The 21,062-nt window shown below is 35.9% G+C and overlaps 1 protein-coding gene across 2 annotated transcripts in view; it reads right to left on the bottom strand.

Annotated features, from left to right (window-relative positions):
* HECTD4 (HECT domain E3 ubiquitin protein ligase 4) overlaps window positions 1-21,062 on the bottom strand; it is a 76,472-nt gene that overhangs the window by 44,497 nt on the left and 10,913 nt on the right. For both annotated transcript variants that reach the window (XM_075718423.1, XM_075718424.1), the window contains exons 2-17: window positions 19,415-19,932; window positions 16,823-16,912; window positions 16,321-16,451; window positions 13,906-14,014; window positions 13,128-13,266; window positions 12,014-12,184; window positions 10,525-10,717; window positions 8,483-8,644; window positions 8,272-8,385; window positions 6,800-6,940; window positions 6,200-6,432; window positions 5,648-5,793; window positions 3,477-3,547; window positions 2,692-2,797; window positions 1,934-2,054; window positions 881-1,009 (exon numbers count right to left, since the gene is read on the bottom strand). In XM_075718423.1, the coding sequence (XP_075574538.1) occupies window positions 881-1,009; window positions 1,934-2,054; window positions 2,692-2,797; window positions 3,477-3,547; window positions 5,648-5,793; window positions 6,200-6,432; window positions 6,800-6,940; window positions 8,272-8,385; window positions 8,483-8,644; window positions 10,525-10,717; window positions 12,014-12,184; window positions 13,128-13,266; window positions 13,906-14,014; window positions 16,321-16,451; window positions 16,823-16,912; window positions 19,415-19,932 (2,574 nt within the window). The remainder of the gene's footprint in view (window positions 1-880; window positions 1,010-1,933; window positions 2,055-2,691; window positions 2,798-3,476; window positions 3,548-5,647; window positions 5,794-6,199; window positions 6,433-6,799; window positions 6,941-8,271; window positions 8,386-8,482; window positions 8,645-10,524; window positions 10,718-12,013; window positions 12,185-13,127; window positions 13,267-13,905; window positions 14,015-16,320; window positions 16,452-16,822; window positions 16,913-19,414; window positions 19,933-21,062) is intronic.

Below are 21,062 nucleotides of genomic sequence, written 5' to 3'. Positions count from 1 at the left end.
ATGAAAACATGGGTGAATAGTGAGACAAGAAAAGTACTACGATACTTAGCATTTACTCAATGAGGCTGAACAAATAACTTTCAACTGCAGCAGATTGCAAGCACACAAACTCTCAAAGAGTAGCAGACAAAACCAGCTTAACAAACAATACCAGAAGTTCAGAAGTCAATACAATTATAGAAGAATTGCTGCTATTACAAAAACTACTATGACTGCATGCTAGGACAAACCTGGCTTCTGTGAGTGCATTCAAGATATTCCAGCAGTAATATGAAATGACACCATTTTAATAAACCTTATACCAACAAAACAACCACTGTCTGCAAACCTTGTCCTCTAAACAGTTTCCTTGCCACAAACATTATTCATGCTATTTCAGACAACAGATGTAGGTGGTTCTACGTAAGCTTTATAAGTTAAAACTGCAAAAAAGCAAAAGCCAGGTAAGGCAAATGAGAAAACCCTTTTCTATTTAAGTCTGAAAAATATTTTTTCAAAGACCCCCTAAAGTGATTTGGAGAAGAGAAACCAGGGGAAAGTAATGTGTCCAGAAAGGATTCCTGGTAGATGAATTTTCTTACTAGCACGTATCAATTAAAATACATTTTAAACTTCATTATATGTATATTTAGGAAGGGAAGTGTCTGCTCTCGCTGACAATACAGAACCTAAGCTGGTTCTTGGGTTGAACTCAACTCAACACAGAACAGTTGCAGACTTTAGCTGGAGAACAGGAGAAAAACATGTCTACAGTAATTTAACTATATCAAGAGGAAAAGAAACAACAAAACAGTGTAAAGTAGAACGCATTGCAGAAACAAGAGGTGTCACAGGAACACTGACTGTAGAGAGCCATACTAGAATAAAACTTGGTGTTTACCTGTACCTTCAATGTCTCTCCCTGCAAGGAGCTGTCACTGTCATCATTTTCATCAGGTTTAATCAAAATAGTGTTACTGAGGAGGTGGTTCTGTACAGCCATCAGATACCGCAAACACGAAGACGCAGCCTTTAACATAAATAAGTACACTTTACATTATCCAAACCCTTTAATCAACCTTGATTCAGGCAATCCTTGTACTTTTAAATATCAAAGAGGAAAAAAGTTGAGGGACAGGACAAGCAAAAGCAAAAAATAATTTCCCTTAAACAGAAATTTTTTTTGCTGATTTAAGGCAAGCTTGTTTAATACATATTTAAAAGAAGAAACTAGTTGCAAAACACTGAATTTTGCAAAAGTAACTTGCAAAACATATAAAGAAGCAGTACCATTTTATTCAAGGATGTCACATTATAGTAACATTCCAGTACCATAACATTAATTAATTCTTAAAAGATAATTCCACCATAGAGCTAAATTTAATTCACATTCCTGAAGGTGATGGTTCCATGCTACTACTCCTTTCCCATCCTCCTGCAGGCCATGACTTCCTGTCCCCTCCCCAGTGTCCGCACGAGAGCTCAGTTGCCTTTGCCATCAGCCAGATCAGGGAGCTGATCCTGCTGAGAACATCTATGCATACTTTTAGCATTAAGTAAGGTCAACTTTCACTCATTTTTGTCTGTAAATGATAATCCTTTCTGCTTGTATGAATCATTATACACAACTGTAGAAAGAGTTTGTTCTTTAAGTTGTTGTAATGCTTTGAAGATGGAGATACACAAACTTCCTTTAAATTGAAACAGCTACCAGAGCAATTGGGAAATATATTCATATATAAACCTGTTTTAGCATTCCTGTATGATTTACTTTGCTATAAGAAATTGTTTCTTCTTTCCTGCACAGCATAAACAAAAGACATTCTTTTCCTGTATTTGTTAAGACACACAGCTATAAAAGTTCCACCTCTATATACTCAGTAAAGATGGTGGATTTAAGGCGGAAAGGGAAGCCAAAGGCAAATTTACTTTTATCAAAACACATTTTACTTACAGGCACAGTTGAAAGAAGCCTTTGAAAATCATCTTTAGATACAGTTTGGCACTTGGTGATTAAGACACAAGATTCTCGGACAACAATCTTGAGAATGTAGTGCAACAGCTCATCATTTAGTCTTCAAAAAATGCAGGAAAGATGCAAGATGTTAATAGTCTAATTATTGTATATTTTGTATCGCTCATCTCAAAAGTCTCTGCAAGCTGTATCATAAATTATGTGAAACCAAACCAAGTATCTGTTCAACTTCAGAGATTCAGATACAAAGAAAACCAAGCCCAAAATGTTTAACAACAAATCAATGCAACAGACTACCAGAGATTTCCTGCACTGCACTGATATAAATCTATTACTTGTAATGACTCCTAAAAAAAAGACTTGTCCCAACTTGAATGGGTACTTGAGATTGACAGTTCTACTGCTGAAAAATCACCTAAAAGTGATATGGAGAGCAACGTCATAATATCGTACTTATGAATTATCATCCACATTTAGCATAAACATGGTAAGTAGCAGTGACTCCAAACCTCAGTTTGCATACAGAGGTCCCCAAAGTTTCCCCTAAACAGTCAAACCTCTCTCTCCCTTGTCCTAATGAAATCCTACCCACCATGGACACAAAGATAGTATTTCAGGTCATGCTGCTATGAAGATAACAAGCAATTTCAGCAGAATATTATGCAAGTTTACCTAAAGCAAATAACAGAAACATACATTATAAGTGGGGGGAGGAGGAGCATATTGTTGCAGTTTACCTATAATGATCATCATCTTCACTTCCAAATCTGTTGTTCTGAAGCTGTTCAGCCAGATTAGTCAGGATAACATCACGAAGTTGAGAGAGACCACTATTTCTCTCTCCTAAAATGGAATGCAAAAACTTTTGCAAAACAGCATTTTACAGAATTAATTTATTTTTTATTTCCTCAGATATCTTGTTTAATATATGCTATTTTTCAGAAATTACTATATTTACAGTGTAACCCAATTCCCTGTTGATATTACAGACTGTTAAAACTTACTCTGCACATAGCACTGTTAATACCAAAGACTGATGCGTGAACATGTTCCTATGAAGTAAAAAGTTACTGTGCATCAGCTGCTTATAAGTCCAGACTCCCATTTCATGGTGAATACAAGTAGATTATTACTCTTTCACTAAGGACTAAAATTACCTCTGGTTACTGTGTAATTGCCATGGGTAACACTAACTGCTAAGCAGGTGTTCTAAAATACAACCTGGACAAGAAACATTATTAACGCTGACAAGAGAGAACTTTAATCCTTTTCCATTTCAAACAGCTGCCTGATCGAAACAAATTTTCCTTTTCTACACCTAAAACATGCTTGACCATGCAGCCATTTGGAAGGCAGCTTCAGAATATGAAGGATTCCATAATTTCCTTAAATAGGATGGGTTTAAAGCAGACTAGTGCTCAATATTCTGAACTGTTCATCCTCTAGAGGTTGAGAAGTATTTACACTTTTTGTTTTCAATTAGAAAAAACCACACTCTCACATATCAATAAGACATTCTTACCTTCAGTTAAGACCAATTTCAATAAATTATTGATTTCTGCTTCTCCAGGATACAGGATATTTAAACCAGAGCTAAAGAAAAAAAAAAACCCCAAACATGTATTACTTAACATATTTAAAAGTGAACAAAATAATTTCAACTGACATGTGAAAAATGGCATCATAGAATCTCAACTTCATATCTGATGTAGCATTTAGAATGACTATATAATAGCTTCTTCCAACTTAGAAAGGCATCCTCCATATTTTAACATTTGTATTAGTCATAAAATATGCAGCTGCTTTCTCCAGAAATCTCTTGTAATCAACTATATTTTATTGTTTCGGTCCCAGAGCTTCTTCAAGAGCTATTTGCTTCCCTCTGAGAAACTCCACATTAATCACTTGTATATAAGACAGCACAATCATTTTTTCAAGAAACAGACATATGTCAGAAAAAAATGGATGAGGGCTTAGAGAATGACTCAAAACTCTGGTAATGGGGTAACAGCTATGGCTTATCTGTGATAAGAACAATGGAAAATGCAAGAGAGTAATCAAGAAGCACTACTGTTACAGTTCTATCTTTATTAAAGACTGGCTCCTTATAAAAATCTTAGTTTAATCTAAGCAGAAGATTCTAGAACTAGCATTTCAGAAACAACACAGCTATGCATAAATACTCCTTGTGGAAGTATTTTTCCCCTTTGTGACGAACTTTGTCCTTTCTACATGAATTACCACATCAAGATAGAAGATCACAATAACTTAAAAGGAGCACTTCGTGACAGTCTGAAGTGTTGAAACTATTATGCAGACTTTTTCTTCTTTTCTTTTACCCTTTTCTTTTTAAATAACACTCTCATAGAAAAGAAAACTGGTATATTTTTCAGCTTCACACTGAGAGCAGAGATTATTGCAGTTTCCCTCCCTCTGGCTCATGCTGACCAACTTGCTATACAAACATCAGGAGAAGTTATACATTGCAGGCTAAGTTTGAGGTTTCCATTGGCATCAGAATCCCACAATGAGAAAACCGGAGGAAGGAGATATTACCTAATCCCCACCTGTGACTTTTTTACAAGATATTGGAGGATACAGAGTTAAACAAAGGGAAAATTCAGCAGCTGTCCACGCAGTTGACAAGATACCCTTTTCCCTGTCAAAAAGCAAGACCCTGAAAATGCTAGATAATCATACTAAAGACAGGCTATTCTTCTTCACTCACTCACAGAGTTGCATAAAGACACTGAAATTTGGAATGTCGTGATTCACACAAAAAAAAGCAGGTTGATCTGCAGAAGATTTTGTTCTCAACCTTTGGAGCACTTCCCACTTGAAAGCAGATTATATTTGTACTTAGGATGTTTGAGACAGCATTCCTTGTCCTTGAGATTTACATTATCTCGTTTTCGTGATACACAATCACACTTTTTGCTCGCTTCCCTGTACTTAGTCATTCTGCTATTTTGACAAGCCAGAGAAAGGAAATTACACAGCATCAGGTTCAAGAGACTCAGTAGCTAATATGATGTGGAGCTAAAGCAACCATCCTGTTTATGTGTTTGATGACCTGGTGTACCAGCCCAGAGGCATAATGCCCACCCTTCTACCAAAATAGATTCCTGTTTTCTAAACATAATTCTGACTTTCTCAAGACAGTCTTACTACCCTGCCTGTGTTTTTCCCTGGGCCTTCAATCTTACAGCATTCCTCAAGTATTTTTCATTCTGCTTCCCCTTACATTCCTTTTATTTAGGAGAATTTCAGTATTGTCACTTGAAACACTGGTGTAACAGCTGACATTAGCTTTGCCTATTCCAGAACACCAATAAACTATATAAGCTAAATATAGGAGTCATTCTAGCCATCACTGAAATGCAGAGAACTTTGCTTGAATTTAGCAGCTATATTATTACAAACATTAAAAAACCCCTAAAGAAAGCCAATAAAAAGCAACAAATGGCAAGTAATTACTATCCGTTATTTCACCGTCATTATGACAAACACATTGTATTTCCCTTCTTCCACAGATATAAATCATAATAATTTTATCATACTATGTCAACCTAAATTTTATCACACTAATTTAAAATTAAACTGTTGAATACTATTTGAATATTCATCTCTTACAACATTTTTCAAATAATCTAAAATCTAAGTTAAGTTTAATTTGACAAAACAAGTATTTACCTAATAGCTAGACAAACCTCCTTCTGAATTTCAGAGCAAATCTGATCCCTTGGTGCCATCAGTAACTGCCAAAGTAACAGGCCAGACCTTCTAACAATATCTCTGTTTCTTTCGGTTTGGGGGCTGAAGAAAAATTTAAAAACCACCTAAGAAAAATTAAACACAGCAATATTAAAAACTTAAACATTGTTCACATTAACTCTTCTTCTGCAGTCAGTTTCTCAAACTATTCGTCTAGGTCACTAGAAATCTCAAGAGTCAGAAACTGACTTTGGATCAAAAAAAGGAAACAAAAAAAAAAGAGAGAAATAAGGAAGTAACCTCTATAGATTTTATTTTAATCTGTAAAGGAGACAATTACACTTACATTTAAATTAGGACTCTTAAATGGGTGCATATGATACAGCAAAGCCACTGCTAAGTCAATCTCCATTACACTGAATGCAATGGAGGAAAAAAACCCTAATAAAACCAAGTGGTTGACTGTATTCTAAAACAACTTTTTTTTTTTTTTAGTCTTTATTATGAAGTACATTTAAGATGCCCTTGTACCTGAAAGACAACAAGGATGCAGCGTATTATACAAGTATCTCCATTCACCATAGCTTTTTCCATAATGTCACAAATACTGCTGAGATGATGTGCTTCAATTGGATGTTGCTTGCCCAAAAAATTTGTTATGGGAAGATTGTTGCTGGCTGCAAGCAGGTTGAGTTGGTGGATACACATGGCACCAACATGGTGCAGTAACTGGTTAATAACCTCATTTGTGGTTGTTGCATCCCCTAGAAGAAGAAAAGCAGTTCAAATGCTGTCTACAAACACAGACTATAGCATTAGCATTTGCTTCTAAAATGCAATATATCAGCATCATCTCTAACTTCAGGACACCCGCCCACATGATAAACAAAAAAATTACCCACATCACTTTTTTAATGTGCTAAAGGTAGCAAGAATCTGGAAACTTCTAAACATGTCTAGCTTTTTGCTTCTTCCTTTCTTAAAGCAAAGATAAACCATGACCAATATTAATAAACAACTTTTCAAGAATTAGCTCAGTTTTCAGAAGGTAGTTTCTGTATATTTATTCTATGATAATAATACATTTCACTTCCACTTTGTATAAAATGCTGACTTGTATGTTTACCTCACCTTTGGGCTCTGTAATGACATGACTCACGCCCAGTCTCTGACAGACACAATGGAATGCCTGATTCCCGGGATTGCACCACTGATCAATATAATCATTAGAGCATGTCCATATCATGTTATTCATAGTATCATAACAGGCACCTAAGAAAAGGAAAATATTTTGCACAGCAAATTTTGGAATGTTTTTTTAGAAAGCCAGACTAAAGTATTTTTATAGCAGATACAAATCCAAATTATTTGCTTTATAAGTTCTGTCATGTGACAGCAATTTAATAACAATGTATTGGGATGAAAAACATTAAAAGGAGATTTCTTAACAAAGGAATGAAGTGAATATACATCCCTTTTGATGTTTCAAGTAAATGTACAACAGCATCTGTTTCAGGTAAATACTCCACAGTGCTCCTTATTTATAAGGATAAGTAAATAACATATATTATTCCTGCACAAACTTATCACACACTGCTACAGTGCATAAACTAAAAATAGTTGAGCCTGGCATCAGATACTAGTAACTTCTAGAAAAAGTATAAGGGAAAAAAGTTTCAAATCTATTTTACTACAGCTATTGACAATTAAGCACCTTAGAACTTGTTTTAAAGGCCTTGTGGTTAATACATAATAGCTTTAATAAAGCTGACAGTTTGCACAGTGCAACTGTTAAAAAAAATTTTAAGCTTAGAGACTCATCTCCTAAAAGGCTTAAAGCCTACAAACACAAGTAGATCCAAAACAGTAAAAGGAAAGGGACAAGTGGATTATAGACACGACTGTTCTATGACAGAGGCATTTACCATATTTTCAAAAATAACATATTTGTCTACATGTTTCACATGATTGAGGTAAATCTCCAGCAACAGTAGCTAACAGGTTAACATACAATTATATGTATCCATGCATCCCAGCATCTAGAATATTATTTAAAACTACTTATCTCAAACATTTTTAAGAAATAAGTTCTTTCTTAGGTAACATAAAAACACTGCTTATTAAAATGCCAGCAATGATATGCAGTATTTAAGTAGCACGGGCACTGTTTGAAAGATTATTTTATTATACTAAGCAGTTTTTAAAAAAAAAGAGTCACAAAGAAAACACTCATGAGATTTCAGTCATAAAACAATAGGGAAATCAGAAATATATACACATCTTTCCAGCTAAGATGCATTTATGTATTTTCAAGTATACAGATAAGATACAAAACTTTGTAGCACCTTATAGCATAAGCAGGGTATAAATATTAGACTACTTTCAAGATTCTTTTCTGCTACAGAAAACACTTTTCTTGAGCTTGTGTGCAGCTGAAACTGCAAAAGCAAGATACTGGAAATTCCTTCAGGGAATTCCAAACTTTCAAAAATGTTAAATTTAAAAAATTTCACCACAGACATGAAACCCCACCAACTGCAGAGTTGCTTACTGCAAATTAAAATCCAGATAGATTATTCCCAGAAGAAAGATCTACTTCTTACCAAGTCCTGGAACTAGAGCACCACGTCCAAGTGAACTTCCTGCAGCATCAATGAGATCTGCTCGGCTTGTGAACTGCCCATCCGAAATATTGAACACCAAGCTTGAAGCAAGAACTACATAGAAAAAAAAGTCTCCAATAAATTTCTGAGCGCTGTATTGAATTTCAGAAAGCCAAGGATTTAAAATCTGCCACAAATGTAGCCGACTTACTTTTTAAAGATGACAAAGCGCTTGTTCCTCCAAAGAGTGAGCGTGTCGCAGAACTGCCTGATCCACCTGGCGGTGGGACCAGCATCACCAAGTACGTTCCACATGTGTATATCGGAGTCTTCCTTAACATTTTCAGTGGCAGCCCACAGCTAGTGTTTGCAGCTGAAGTATTAAACAGAAAAATATGACACAAATATGCATTTCTTCATAACATTAAAAAAAAAAAAATCACAGTAACAGGCAGCAAACAAGGCAGATTTCTATTTAGGGCTTCATATAAATCAGTATGGGAATTCATTTAAACTACATTTTGCAGCATTTAGAAGTTGCTTTAAGAAGTCATACATAGAATATATAAGAATATTTAAGAATAATTAAGAATATTTATATTTAATATATAAGGCCTTATGAGGAGCGGCTGAGGGAACTGGGGTTGTTTAGCCTGGAGAAGAGGAGGCTGAGGGGAGACCTTATCGCTCTCTACAACTACCTGAAAGGAGGGTGTAGTGAGGTGGGTGTTGGTCTCTTCTCCCAAGTAGTTAGCGATAGGACGAGAGGAAATGGGCTCAAGCTGCGCCAGGGGAGGTTTAGGTTGGAAATTAGGAAAAATTTCTTTACGGAAAGGGTAGTCAAGCATTGGAACAGGCTGCCCAGAGAGGTGGTGGAGTCCCCATCCCTGGAAGTGTTCAAAAAACGGGTAGACGTGGCACTTCGGGACATGGTTTAGTCTAGTCTACCCTTGACTGGCTTAGAGTAGACTTGGTAGTGTAGGTTAATGGTTGGACTGGATGATCTTAAAGGTCTCTTCCAACCTAAACGATTCTATGATTCTACGATTCTAATATATAAGTCATATATAGAATATATATACAGGGGTGGCCTCATAATCCCACACATTCAGCATCAATCCCAGAAGGATACAAACAGTTTCACAGGTTATTTAACTAAAGAGAACAATTAAAAAAGAGATGGCAATCTCTAATTTCCAAACCAGGAAAATTTGGAGCCTAAAATTTAAATATAAACAAAACTGTTTTAAGAATTGTGTGGTGATAAACATATTGAAAGCAGTATCTTAGAGCCAAATAATCTTTTGACATAGAAAAATCATTGAGATTCACTACGCATTTACTATTTTAAGTTCTCCTGCTCCATATGAAACATATACAGTCAGAATGATTTAGCTCCTGCCACTGCTGATCAACACTTTTCTGAGCACTGACTAAAGAATTAGCCAAGAATAACCACTTATTCTTCTTCTTCTGTAGCACTTTAGTTGTTAACTGACAAAACACAGCCTTTAAAATAGCTCTTCAAGCTAACTCTTTGCCAATTTCCCTGTAAGCATATCTATTTCCTGTATAATTTATTTTTATGGAACTACCTTTAATTGTTTAAAATTTAAGAAAAAGCCTCATTTACGTACGAAGGAGAAAGAGAAGTAATTCAGGATAAACTGAATAAAATCTTATCTTAAAACCAATCTTACAAAGCTCTGGATCATCCTGAAAGCCATCAATGCTGTTCATTCAGGATTCCCTAATTAAGTTGGGTAGTTTCAGCAAGCCCATAAAAGAATATCCAAACATTTTGCAAATTACCTCAAAAAAGCAAAATTACCTCCAATTTATAATATTTGACTTGCTTGTAAAACAACAGTTTCATTTTCTAAACTGCAGTCTTGTTTTGTACAACAATTAGAAGCCCAGTTAAACTGCCAGCAGAGAAATACAATTATCAGTTTGATCAAATGTGGCATAAACTAGTCCTATAATTGAATACATTGCTATATGTATTCTTCCTGGTTTTCATTCTTAAACTTTTCTCACAATCAATGCCTAATTTAGCAAAGGAACTTGTAATTCAAACATTAAGCAAATATTGCATATATTTTTCAAACAGTTATTTTGGAAAAGAAAAAATGCACTTTTTTTTTTTTTTTTCAGATGTCCTAGGAGGTCAGTAATTACTAGAACTGATACTATATGTGTTAAGAAACAAACAATGAAAAATTACTGAGAGTCAGTAAAACCTCTTCTGACCTGCTTGGTCCTCTTTCAATGTATTGGAGATTGTAGAGCCAGTGAGAGCAGCCAATGTTGCCGATGGGGAGGCTCTATACCTAGACAGCCTACTCAGAAGCATCTCATTTATACTCTTTGCAGATTCACCCTCTTTTCTCATTAATATAATTCGTTCCTGTAGAGGATTTGCTATACATACACCATTTTCTACCTATTAAAATGGAGGGGGAAAAAAATACTTTTAGATATTGAAATCAGTAGGAGACAGATTACCTTAATTGAACAGTAAAACTGAACAACACAATATATCAGGTAGGGATACAAACTTAAACTCTGCTGTCAGAATTTCTTGAAAAAAAAAAGCATTATAAAGGCTTGACAAACGAGTATTTGTTTTGTTTGCGACTTTGTGGTACAATGGAATATCTTCTATTTGGTCTTTCATGAAAGACAGAACTGTTTGTCATAATCTTAAGTTTATTTATGGAACTCTACTCAAAAATATTTGACCCTTTTGTATTTTCTTAGTGATGTTTCACTGGCAAGTTTTGTAAAAAGAGGTCTTTAAATCATTTGCCAGCCAAAAAGTGTAAGCAATGATTTTCTTAGACCATAATCTTCAGGGGATGTTATATTAAAGAATGCATCTCAATGAACGTAAGATCTGATTTACAGCATTTTTCATAAGTTGTACTACTATAGCCTACCAATTCAAGCTCCATCATCCCACTAAGTACAGCTGTTGTACAGCAAGTGCTGAGCAGATATAGACATTGCACCCAAAGTACTCCATCAAAGCTAAATCCTCATGCAATTTCAATTATCAATACTAGAGGTCTATGAATTGCTGTAAGGTCTGCTATATAAATGAATAAATTTTTAGACTGAGATGCTTTGTTTTCAAATTAAAATATGCATACACACATATACAAATGCATGCACATATATGTGTATATATACACACAAAAACATACACATATGTAAGCCATTGAGAGAAAAGGGAGTTCAAACTACTGATACATTTCTCCAGACTTAATATTTTGAAATGCATTTGGTTTTACACTAAACCCAATAATTGTCATACAACATAAAAACCATATTAGGTTATAAAATGCAGTGTAGACAAAACAATTGTATTTGTAACTTGTGGGGCCTGATTGGCTTTTAACACAACAAAGCAGATCCACAGTAAACAATGCTTTAAATCCTAACACACTGAATTACTGTCCCAGCAAAAAACTTAATTGCTAATTAAAATAAAATATGTTTTATGTTACAAGACAATTCATACTGCTAGAATACGATAGTCTTATATCCTCTGATGATAGAATTGAACAATACACCTTCTGTTCAGTTAAAAGTTATTTCATAAACCCATTCCAACAGCTATTCAGATTACACGTATCAATATTCAAACCTAATATGTTGATGTGAAAATGCTGATACTTAGTTAAGCAGTAGTCATGCTATCAACTCCAGAATCACAGAAAACACATAATTTGCTTACTATAAGTTCAAAAATATCCATAAAGACAGAGTGTCCTTTTGGTGTTTTTTCATTGAGGCTTGCAGGAGACCAAATCCAGTAGAAATATGTGCCATCTGAAGAAAGATGCACGGTAGTCATAGTACTGCCAACTGGGAAGTGATTTACTGGCATTGGAATTATTTGACATACCTACGAGAGAGAGAGCATCTTAACAGTTCTTATTTTGAAGTGTGTTCTTTTAAGTATTAACAGTGTACTTATAAATAAATAAAGATCAAGTGCAGTTAGTCCAGAAGAGGCTTATTATTGGACATAACAGTACTATTACAGTTATTTGTTATGAAGTTATTCTATAAATGTTTGTCAAATGGATCTACTGCATACGAAACAGCTTATATATCTAAACATTTAACATATCTAAAAGTAAAAGGATCATCTCCTCTCTAATGATTGAGAGCATACCCATAGTACTATAAGGAAAATATACATGCTAAAGAGTTATCTACTTCTGCAACTTCTCTGAAACATTACTTGAAACTTTGGAAGAAAAGGGGAATCCAAACATTCTCAGTTTCAGGAAACACACTGGACATAAATGTGCATATCCATCCTTAAAACCATGGCAGGAAAACACCCCAAAGTAAACAAACTATCCACTTTTACAAAGGATGACAGTTGTTTATCTACAAAACACAATTAGATCAGAAACAATACCTGAATTTTGTTACAGGAGAAGAATATTGAGCTGTTCGGGAAGATTATGTTTTCAGTTTAAGTCAAAGTCCATTTTGCTATTGTTTGATTGTTTTATAATGTGACCATACTATATGCTAGCTCTTACAATACCATCATAATATAGTACAGTGTAAGTCTGTATATGCGTACACATATGTGTATACACACACATGCGCATATATATACACACACACTAACACATGGAAACAGTAATATCTATAACATAACTTCAAAGTTCTATTGTGCAATGCGAGTTTATAAAAATGCAGTTTCACAAAGTAAAAAGAAGCAGCTTCAAGGACAAAACTAATTAAAGCTAGGAATGATTGTGATTAATTAAGAACGTTTTCTTACTCTACTATAACTCTGCAATGAACATCCTAGCTGTTCCTTTTACCTGAAGGGTATGCTGATCCACAACCTGGAAAAGGGAGTGAGGCTTATTATCAAAAGAGACGGGCCGATGAAGAAGTTTGCTGTTGCCAAAAGCAACCCACCCAGTCTCCAGCTCCTCATTACGGCAGTACACAAAACCTCTGGCAAAAAAGCAGTATATTAAAACTCTTTAAACCTCTGTGCTATTTTTTGTTTTTCTAAGAACAACTCACAACCACATTCTTGAACTTTGACTGAACTTAACTTCAAATCAGCAATTTCTGTTGTAAGACTTAAAGCATAAGAAGCCTCATGGCTTCCAAGCAATACAGAAGCAAGAAGGTACAGCGAGTCACATCTGCATTAATCATTTATATAATGAATGGCATAATTAGAAAAAAAACCCTTACAAATTCAGCAATTCTACAACTATAAATAAAAAGGTCACAAAACTAGTCTATAGTATATGCCTCCGCAAAGAATAAACCAACTTACTATACATTAAGGGGGAGGGGGGCGAAATCTAAAATACTAGCTATTCTGCTAGTATACCTCTTTGCAGGAGGCTGGACTACATGGCCTCCAGAGGTCCCTTTCAACCTAAATTATTCTACAGTTCTGGACAAAACACACTCAAGAAGAATTTCAGATGAGAAAACCAAAACATTAAAACAGCATTTAATGAAAATGCGTAATATGCTCTAGTCTTGTTACACTTAACATCTGAGAGTGGCTTACCAAAACAATAATTTTTTTTTTAAACAGATCTGCAGAATAGCCAATATTCAACTGTCACTTACCGCAAAGTACCATGTAATCCAGATCCTAATTTGCTTATTCCTCTGCCCACTGAATTAGTTGTATAAAGATAGAGCCCATCTGCTGCAAGACAGCGCCCTAAGTCTGCATCTGAATCAGGAAGAAAGAATAGAGCAGAGACCTCCTCTGTAACATACAACACTGGAAATTCTCCATGGTCATTACACTTCTGTGGTAGCTACCACAGCAACTGAAAACCAACAGATGCTCATGACAGGTCATTACCGACGGGCCAGAACCATTTTTTTTTTTAATACTGAATTTACTATTCGGTGTTCTAAGAGCTACTGTAACATAGTCAAAGTCCATTCTTTTCACAGTAGTTTCTTTCAAGCCTTATGGAGGTGCCCAGATTGCCTAACTCAAACGAATACTAGGGCTATTTAATTCTCCTGCTGTTGCCAAATAAACTTAACAAGAGTTAGGTGCTAGTCACTCAGCTTCTCTTTTGAGACAATAAATTACACTAGCACTGTTTTCTCATGATTCAAATATACACCATCCATTTCTGAATAATTTCTTTTTCCTGTGTTGTGTTCTCATTTCAGTTTTAAAGACCTGTCTTTGGGTGTTATAGCCCAAGCTTCTGTAAAAAAAAAAAACAGTAAGTTTGAACTGGCTTTTTCTGCACACTATTCAAAACTATAAATACAGTAGGAACTAGACTAGCACACCCAACCGTGCTTAGGAACACGGGACTATTCAACTGAACTCATTTCAAGTGGAAAATTCCTTTACTTAAATATAAAACAACTTGAGTATTTGCTGTTAAATGCCTTCAGAATGACACAAAGGAGCAAAAGACCATTCTCTTCTGCTTTTCCAACAGGTAATGCTGTTCAGAACTCAGAACTGGCAGCAAGATAAAATACAAGCAAGGCTTATGACTATGTGAGCCTTTCTGCTCAGGACCGCTGGTATAACATACTGTTTGTGGGGAAGGAATAATCTAATATTGAGCCTTGATCTGATTTCTGGTACAACTCTGTGCTTCTCTTAAAGCTAGCAAGCAGACCCTTCCATCTCTAAACACCGTTAAATTAAGACAAAATTTCAAACATAGCTTTTTTTATTCACAAAGTAGTAGTTATTAACAATCAACATGGGACACACAAGGCAAAACCTTGTAACAGGGTTATCAAGAAACTAGTCCAGTCAACCTATTTAAGTTCACAGAATCTGAACAGTCAGCTGGGGCGGGGTGGGGGTGGGGGGGGTACGGGGGAAGACACACATGACACACACCAATCAAAAAACCCAACCAAACAACATAACACCAAAAAACCTCTAGGCACTCTCATAGCAAGAAAGCCTCTTCAAAATACATGTCTCCATTAAATTTTCAGATAGCCTAAAATGACAACTCAGATTTGTAAATTCCTATGGCTTGCATTAAACTTAATGAGATGTCATCAAAGCTTGAACTAATATTTCGAAAGCAATGTGAACTCTCCCATTTAGAACAAAAATAGTAAGCAAACAAAGCAGTAAAAACTGAGAATTAATTCAGGGAAAGAAATACAAGAGACAGCATTAAAAAAACCATACAAAACAGACTGGACAGAAACAAGAGTAGAACAGGAAAAGGGAAAAAAGCAATGAACTTGTACTTCTAAGAAAATCATGCTCTGCCAATGATAGCTACTGAATACAGTGCTACTGTGCAGGACAAAAAAATTATGCTTACTGAAAAACTAACGAGTGGATAATATCCAAACTCAGTTTGACCCCTCTGCAAAATTCCCACTGAAGTCAGGGAGGGTCACTGTATCTACTGCTTTTGATGGTTTCCTACAACCTGATTACCAGACAATTTAAAACAGCATCTGGTTTTCAGCAACCAAAAAGCAACACTCTTTTGAACCCCGTTATCTTGTATTTAAAAAAATTATATACCATACTATTATTAACACACCAGAGTTAAGACTTAGCCTCTTAATTTTAATATAAAACAGGATTTTTTTTCTATTGGGTCCCCAAATCAACTTTAAAAAAAGCAGACAAATCATTTACATACCTAGTTAGATTAACTTAATGAGAATAGGTATGACAAGCCAAACAATGTGAACAATTTAGTACTCCATGTTTCCAAAACTTCAGTTTTGAATGTATGGACTAAGACAACGAAGTGCCCAGACAGTTGCTGCCCTCCCCCTCTCATTATATATCAGGCTTCGAGACACTCCTGGGATGCCCAGGTCTCTCTCCAGATGGTCCTTCTGAACCCTTCAGCTTTCAGTTATTTGATATGTACTGTACTTGCTTTTACATTACTTCCAACAGAAAAGGAGAAATCTTTTCCAACTCTAAAGTTTTACAGTAATTTTTAAACAATTATCACCACCAAAAGCATCTTGTCCTACCCTGCTAATATTGACAGTCATGAAATAATTTACCTTTATTTTCACTGCTGGAACTACTGTTGGCATCAGGTGCAGGTAACATGTCTTCAAAGCCCCAAGACACTATATGCTTTCCTCCGAGCAAACAAGAGGGTGATCCAGGTCCTCCCTCCAAAAGCAACAACCTTTAAGCAGAAAATAAAGTAAGATGCATAGAGAAGAGTGATAGCAAAAACTGGCTAATCCAAAAGTTAAGATGAAGATATATTTTAAGTAATTACGCTGTCAGTGTTCGTAAACCACTTAAAGGAATCATCAATATTTAATTGGGAGGAAAAAAAAACCAAACACTTAACACCCAACAAACAATTAGCGGATCCTTTTAGATTTTACTTTCTAATGTCTTCCTTCTGTAATTGACTAAATTTCTATCTTTCCTAGACCTTTCAATAACTCTAGAGCCTTTTAATCAATTTAAAAACATTTATCTGTAAATGCACTTCCACATTTTCAGAGCTGATGTAAAAGTGCCACAACTAGAAAAGTCACTACAAACCTGTATAATACATCAGCCACGGGCAAGGATCCTAGATCAGTCTGTTTCTGTAATAGATGCACTGTATGAACAAAGGTTTTCAGCGACCCTCTAAAAGGACAAGAAAGACATGAATTAAAGATGTCTACTGAAACAAGATGGAATGCACACAGACAACAGCATCTATGTAGAATATAATATCCAGTACCATAAAGAGAGAATATCCAAGACATATCATCAAACTTCTTTTCTAATTTGCATTTCTTTTCTTCATGAATGAAATGAAAAGAGGAAGAGAGGGTAACATAAAGGAAGAATGCTGGCGAACTGCCAGTCTAAATCACACTATCTTTTTGGAAGAGGATGAAGCACCATGCTCGTGGGGACATCAGCAACCATGGGCTGTGTCATAAACAACATGTATAGTAAAGGCAATCTAGGCACATGATAAAATACCTCAATCTTGCATCTATTACCGACAGCTACTTTCAATATTTCTTGTAGCTGGTTAATCATGTTTAGATCTTCAAATACAATCTGCGGGTCTTCCTGGGGCTGAGCCAAAGTATTAGTAAGAGCTGCTGCAGACATAGCTAGAAATGGCTTTCTTGACTAAAATAGAAAAGACCAGACTAATTAATTTATTATCAGGATTCCAATTACTTTTACTTCCAAACACAAATTTGGAAGCTTTTTCCCTTCTCATGTATATAAGGACTAGATACTTCTGAAAACAAAATTAAACTGAAATAGAAGTTGTTTCTAATCTTGCCTAAAAGAGTGTTGCTTTAAAATTTGATTGTGGTATTTACAAACATATGGAATTTGTTACTCTAATCATAATTCTTGTTCATTCATAAGTTGAATACTTTTTTTTTGGAGAACCTATGAAATCTGTACGTTAATATAGTGGAAAACGCCTGGTTTTTTGTAGAAATAAAGACATACAGAGCTCTTGTAAAATATATTTTACACTTCCTGTTTTAAAGGTCAGGATATTACGAAGAAGTCATTTTCTGAAAGACATGGTGGCTTTATTCCCAGGCATAATAGCCTAGCTAAGTATGAGAATCTTGACTGCGCCTTAGGCGTGATGGCAGTCAGTTATGAATTGATTTCTTCAGAAGCATGACTGATCAATTGACGAGATCCTTTCCATGCACTCTGCTGAATATAGCCTTTTGCTTTCTGTCACACATGGTCAGTCTTAGCTCCTTAACTTTCCTCCTCCACACCCCAAACCCCATTTTCCCCACCGTCATTTTCAGCTGTATGCTTCCACAACCTCAGCTTGGAGCAAATTGACACCGAATACTTCAAAGCACCTAAATACTGCTTTAAATAATTAATTTACCCTGTTGTTTTATTCTTAGTAATATGAAGTACCCAAGATTGCAACTAGGAATCTCAGTAATAGTCTCATTTTGAAGGCTTTTTTTTCCATAACGGTACCCAACACGACTTACATATTTAAAGGAAAAATGCAAAGCTTTCATAGGTGAACAAGGCATGTCAGGATATTACAACTCTGTAAGCAATACAAGAGAGATTTGAAAAGAAAATATAAGATCAACCTTCATTTCAAAAGCTGTATTTGAAATGTAGCTCTTTTACAAATTCAGCTGCAAAAAAAAAAAATTCCCATACTTCCTGAAAATTGACATCTGGAAAAAAAATAAATGAGATCGTGTTTATCAAATCCAATTTATCTGAGCTATGTTCAAGTACATTGCCTTTTAGATAAGGTGGTTGTCAGCGCAGAAGAGTTTGCCACATACAGTAGATTTCTCATTGACTTCATTAGAACAAGTACACTAGAAATTAAGTGGTTTTCATTTGAATAAACCTTTTTCTAAAACACATCATGACATCTCCTGAGAACTTCAACATCTTAAATCAGAGTTAAACTTGACAGACAAGGCTGCAATCTGAGAAACACTGAAGCCAAGATTTACAAAAGGCTACTAGTGACTTTAGACCCACATTCATCTGACTTTGCAGAAGCTAAGTTTTGTAAACTCCCCCCTCTTGCCACAAGCCCCATCCCCTAAAAAGAGTAAGTTTTTATTAAAAGCCATTATGGTCACTCCGTCCTCAATCACCTGATGCTTTGCTAAACCCATGCAGGGCACAGGATAGTTCAACCTACACTGGTTGAACTCTTCACTGGCAACAAAATGAAAAAATGCCTCCAGATGTTTCACAGGCAACACTGAAATCTGAAACAAATTGCCCTGCAACTTGGCAGTAATGCCTCCGACAGCCAAATGAAGGTGCCTAAGCTACAGGATTAAAGGGGCAGTACAAAGGGAAAAGTGAGACAACTTTCCTCCGTGATAAAAACATTTGGAACCATTCCTAGAACAGATCACTGCAGTAGAAGCAGCAATATGCACAAGAGGCATTTCTAACCTAGATCCTTCTGTTTTTACATATGCTAAACACACACACACACACAAAAATGCTTAGCTTATCAGTTTCACCCTTTCCAAACCAATATTTAAATATTAGAAAGAAAAAGACTAGTGTAAACCAAAAATTAGTATCAACAGCGTGGTCACATCATTTTTGATTTTTACCTTTAAATATAAACACTTACTACAGTTTCCTTACCTTGCACAAGCCAAGGCAACTAGGGCAGCAGCAGCATTTTCTTTTTGCTTGTATGGAATCTGTTGGCCTGAAGCAGAAGTGTCTTCCAGCCAGGAGCACAGCAAAGACTCTATCCCATTAAGACAGTCAGCTGGTTCCTTAGTCAAACTCAAAGGCTGGCAGTCTCGAAGGCAATTCAATAGCACCTCAGCAGTTATGTTACAGAGAGAAGGGTCTGTTCTACTTTGAGACTGAATGAGGGGAAAGACCAATAGAAGCCCCATTCGTGAAGTAAATGGTGCCTGTTCAGGCTGCTGTAACAAGCCCTGACGCTTGAGCAAGGCCAGCGCTTCTTCATCCCCCGAGCTTTCCCGGTCATGCTGCTCCTCCAAGGCTAGCTGGCGCTGGGCATTCCAGAGTCCACGCAACGCATTTAGTCGGTACTCCAGCAGTCGAGCATAAGCATTGCTCTGGTTTCCACACACAGATCGCAAGCGCTCAGCCAGCTCCGTCGGATTCTTGGTCTCAAATGTCAATATCTAAAAGGAAGGAAAAAGCTGGTATTTATAGAGGCTTTCTTTTTCTTGGGGGGGAGGTAACATATGCTTGTAGTATGATTTCTAGATCAGCTGTCCTCTACAACAGATTGTGGGATTTTTTTTTTTTAAATTTTTTTTTTTTTAAATTTCTGGGCATGAATAAAGTTACATTGGAGGCCAAAGAGCATGCAAGTGGTACGGAGTCTGTTACTGTTGAGCCAGCATTGTCACTGAAGACTGGGCTTGGGGGTTGCTGACAGATTTTTAAACTTTCAATTGTGATGCTAAAACAACAATAATACAGATTGTAAATGAAAAAACATATGAAATAATATCTTTGAAAATAAAGACTCGCCTCCCTTGGAGCATTTTTTTTTGTAATCGAAGCAATTTTGCTAAGAACTTCAAAAGGACTGAGGAGGTGGGGGGTCCCAGGGGCTGAGTTTAAAGCCCTTTTATGGAAACTAATAGGTCAACAATATTTTGTAGTAAGAATATATATGTTCTAGTTTTAGAGCTTTTTCAAACAAACAAACCAGTTCTCTAAAATGAACCAAGAGTTTTGTTATATGCTCTCACTCCCCTGTTTTTTTTCTCCTCCTCAATTTTATCATATTGCACATAGCTACACCTTTCTCAAAATATTTCCAGTTGCTGCCATAGTTTAAAAACCTAAAAGTCTCATCATCATCATTTCAGACAGAAGAAAGAGGCCTTTTTGGCACTTTTTTACTTTTACTAAGTAAAATTGGAGACAAAGCTGGAACAACAGAAAAAAACAAGTAAACCATGACAGAAACAAACATATTTACGGATTAGTACCCAGCCTGGTACTTGAAAGAACTCAGAATTCTAAGTAATTTACAGACAACTTTTCTCCCTACAGCATACAACAACAGTTGAGATCAGCAAAGTCACTTAAGCTACGGCACCCTGAAGGAAAGCAATGAGCCAAACATTTTCTGATACTTTGGATCCAGTGTCCAAAGGGCTTCTGCCTGCATGCTACACTGTGTCATCTCATCCACCCCCAAACACTCTCTTTGGCCCATCTTTATGCTGTAAAGCTGTCCTTCCCTCATTTAATTAAAAAAAAAACAAAGGGTGGGGGGGTAATGTGAGAGATTAAG

Source organism: Pelecanus crispus, chromosome 11 (assembly GCF_030463565.1).
Source record: "Pelecanus crispus isolate bPelCri1 chromosome 11, bPelCri1.pri, whole genome shotgun sequence".
NCBI classification, from domain to species: domain Eukaryota; kingdom Metazoa; phylum Chordata; class Aves; order Pelecaniformes; family Pelecanidae; genus Pelecanus; species Pelecanus crispus.
Note: the sequence above shows the minus strand (reverse complement) of the source record. Positions and strands in the feature narration are given on the sequence as shown.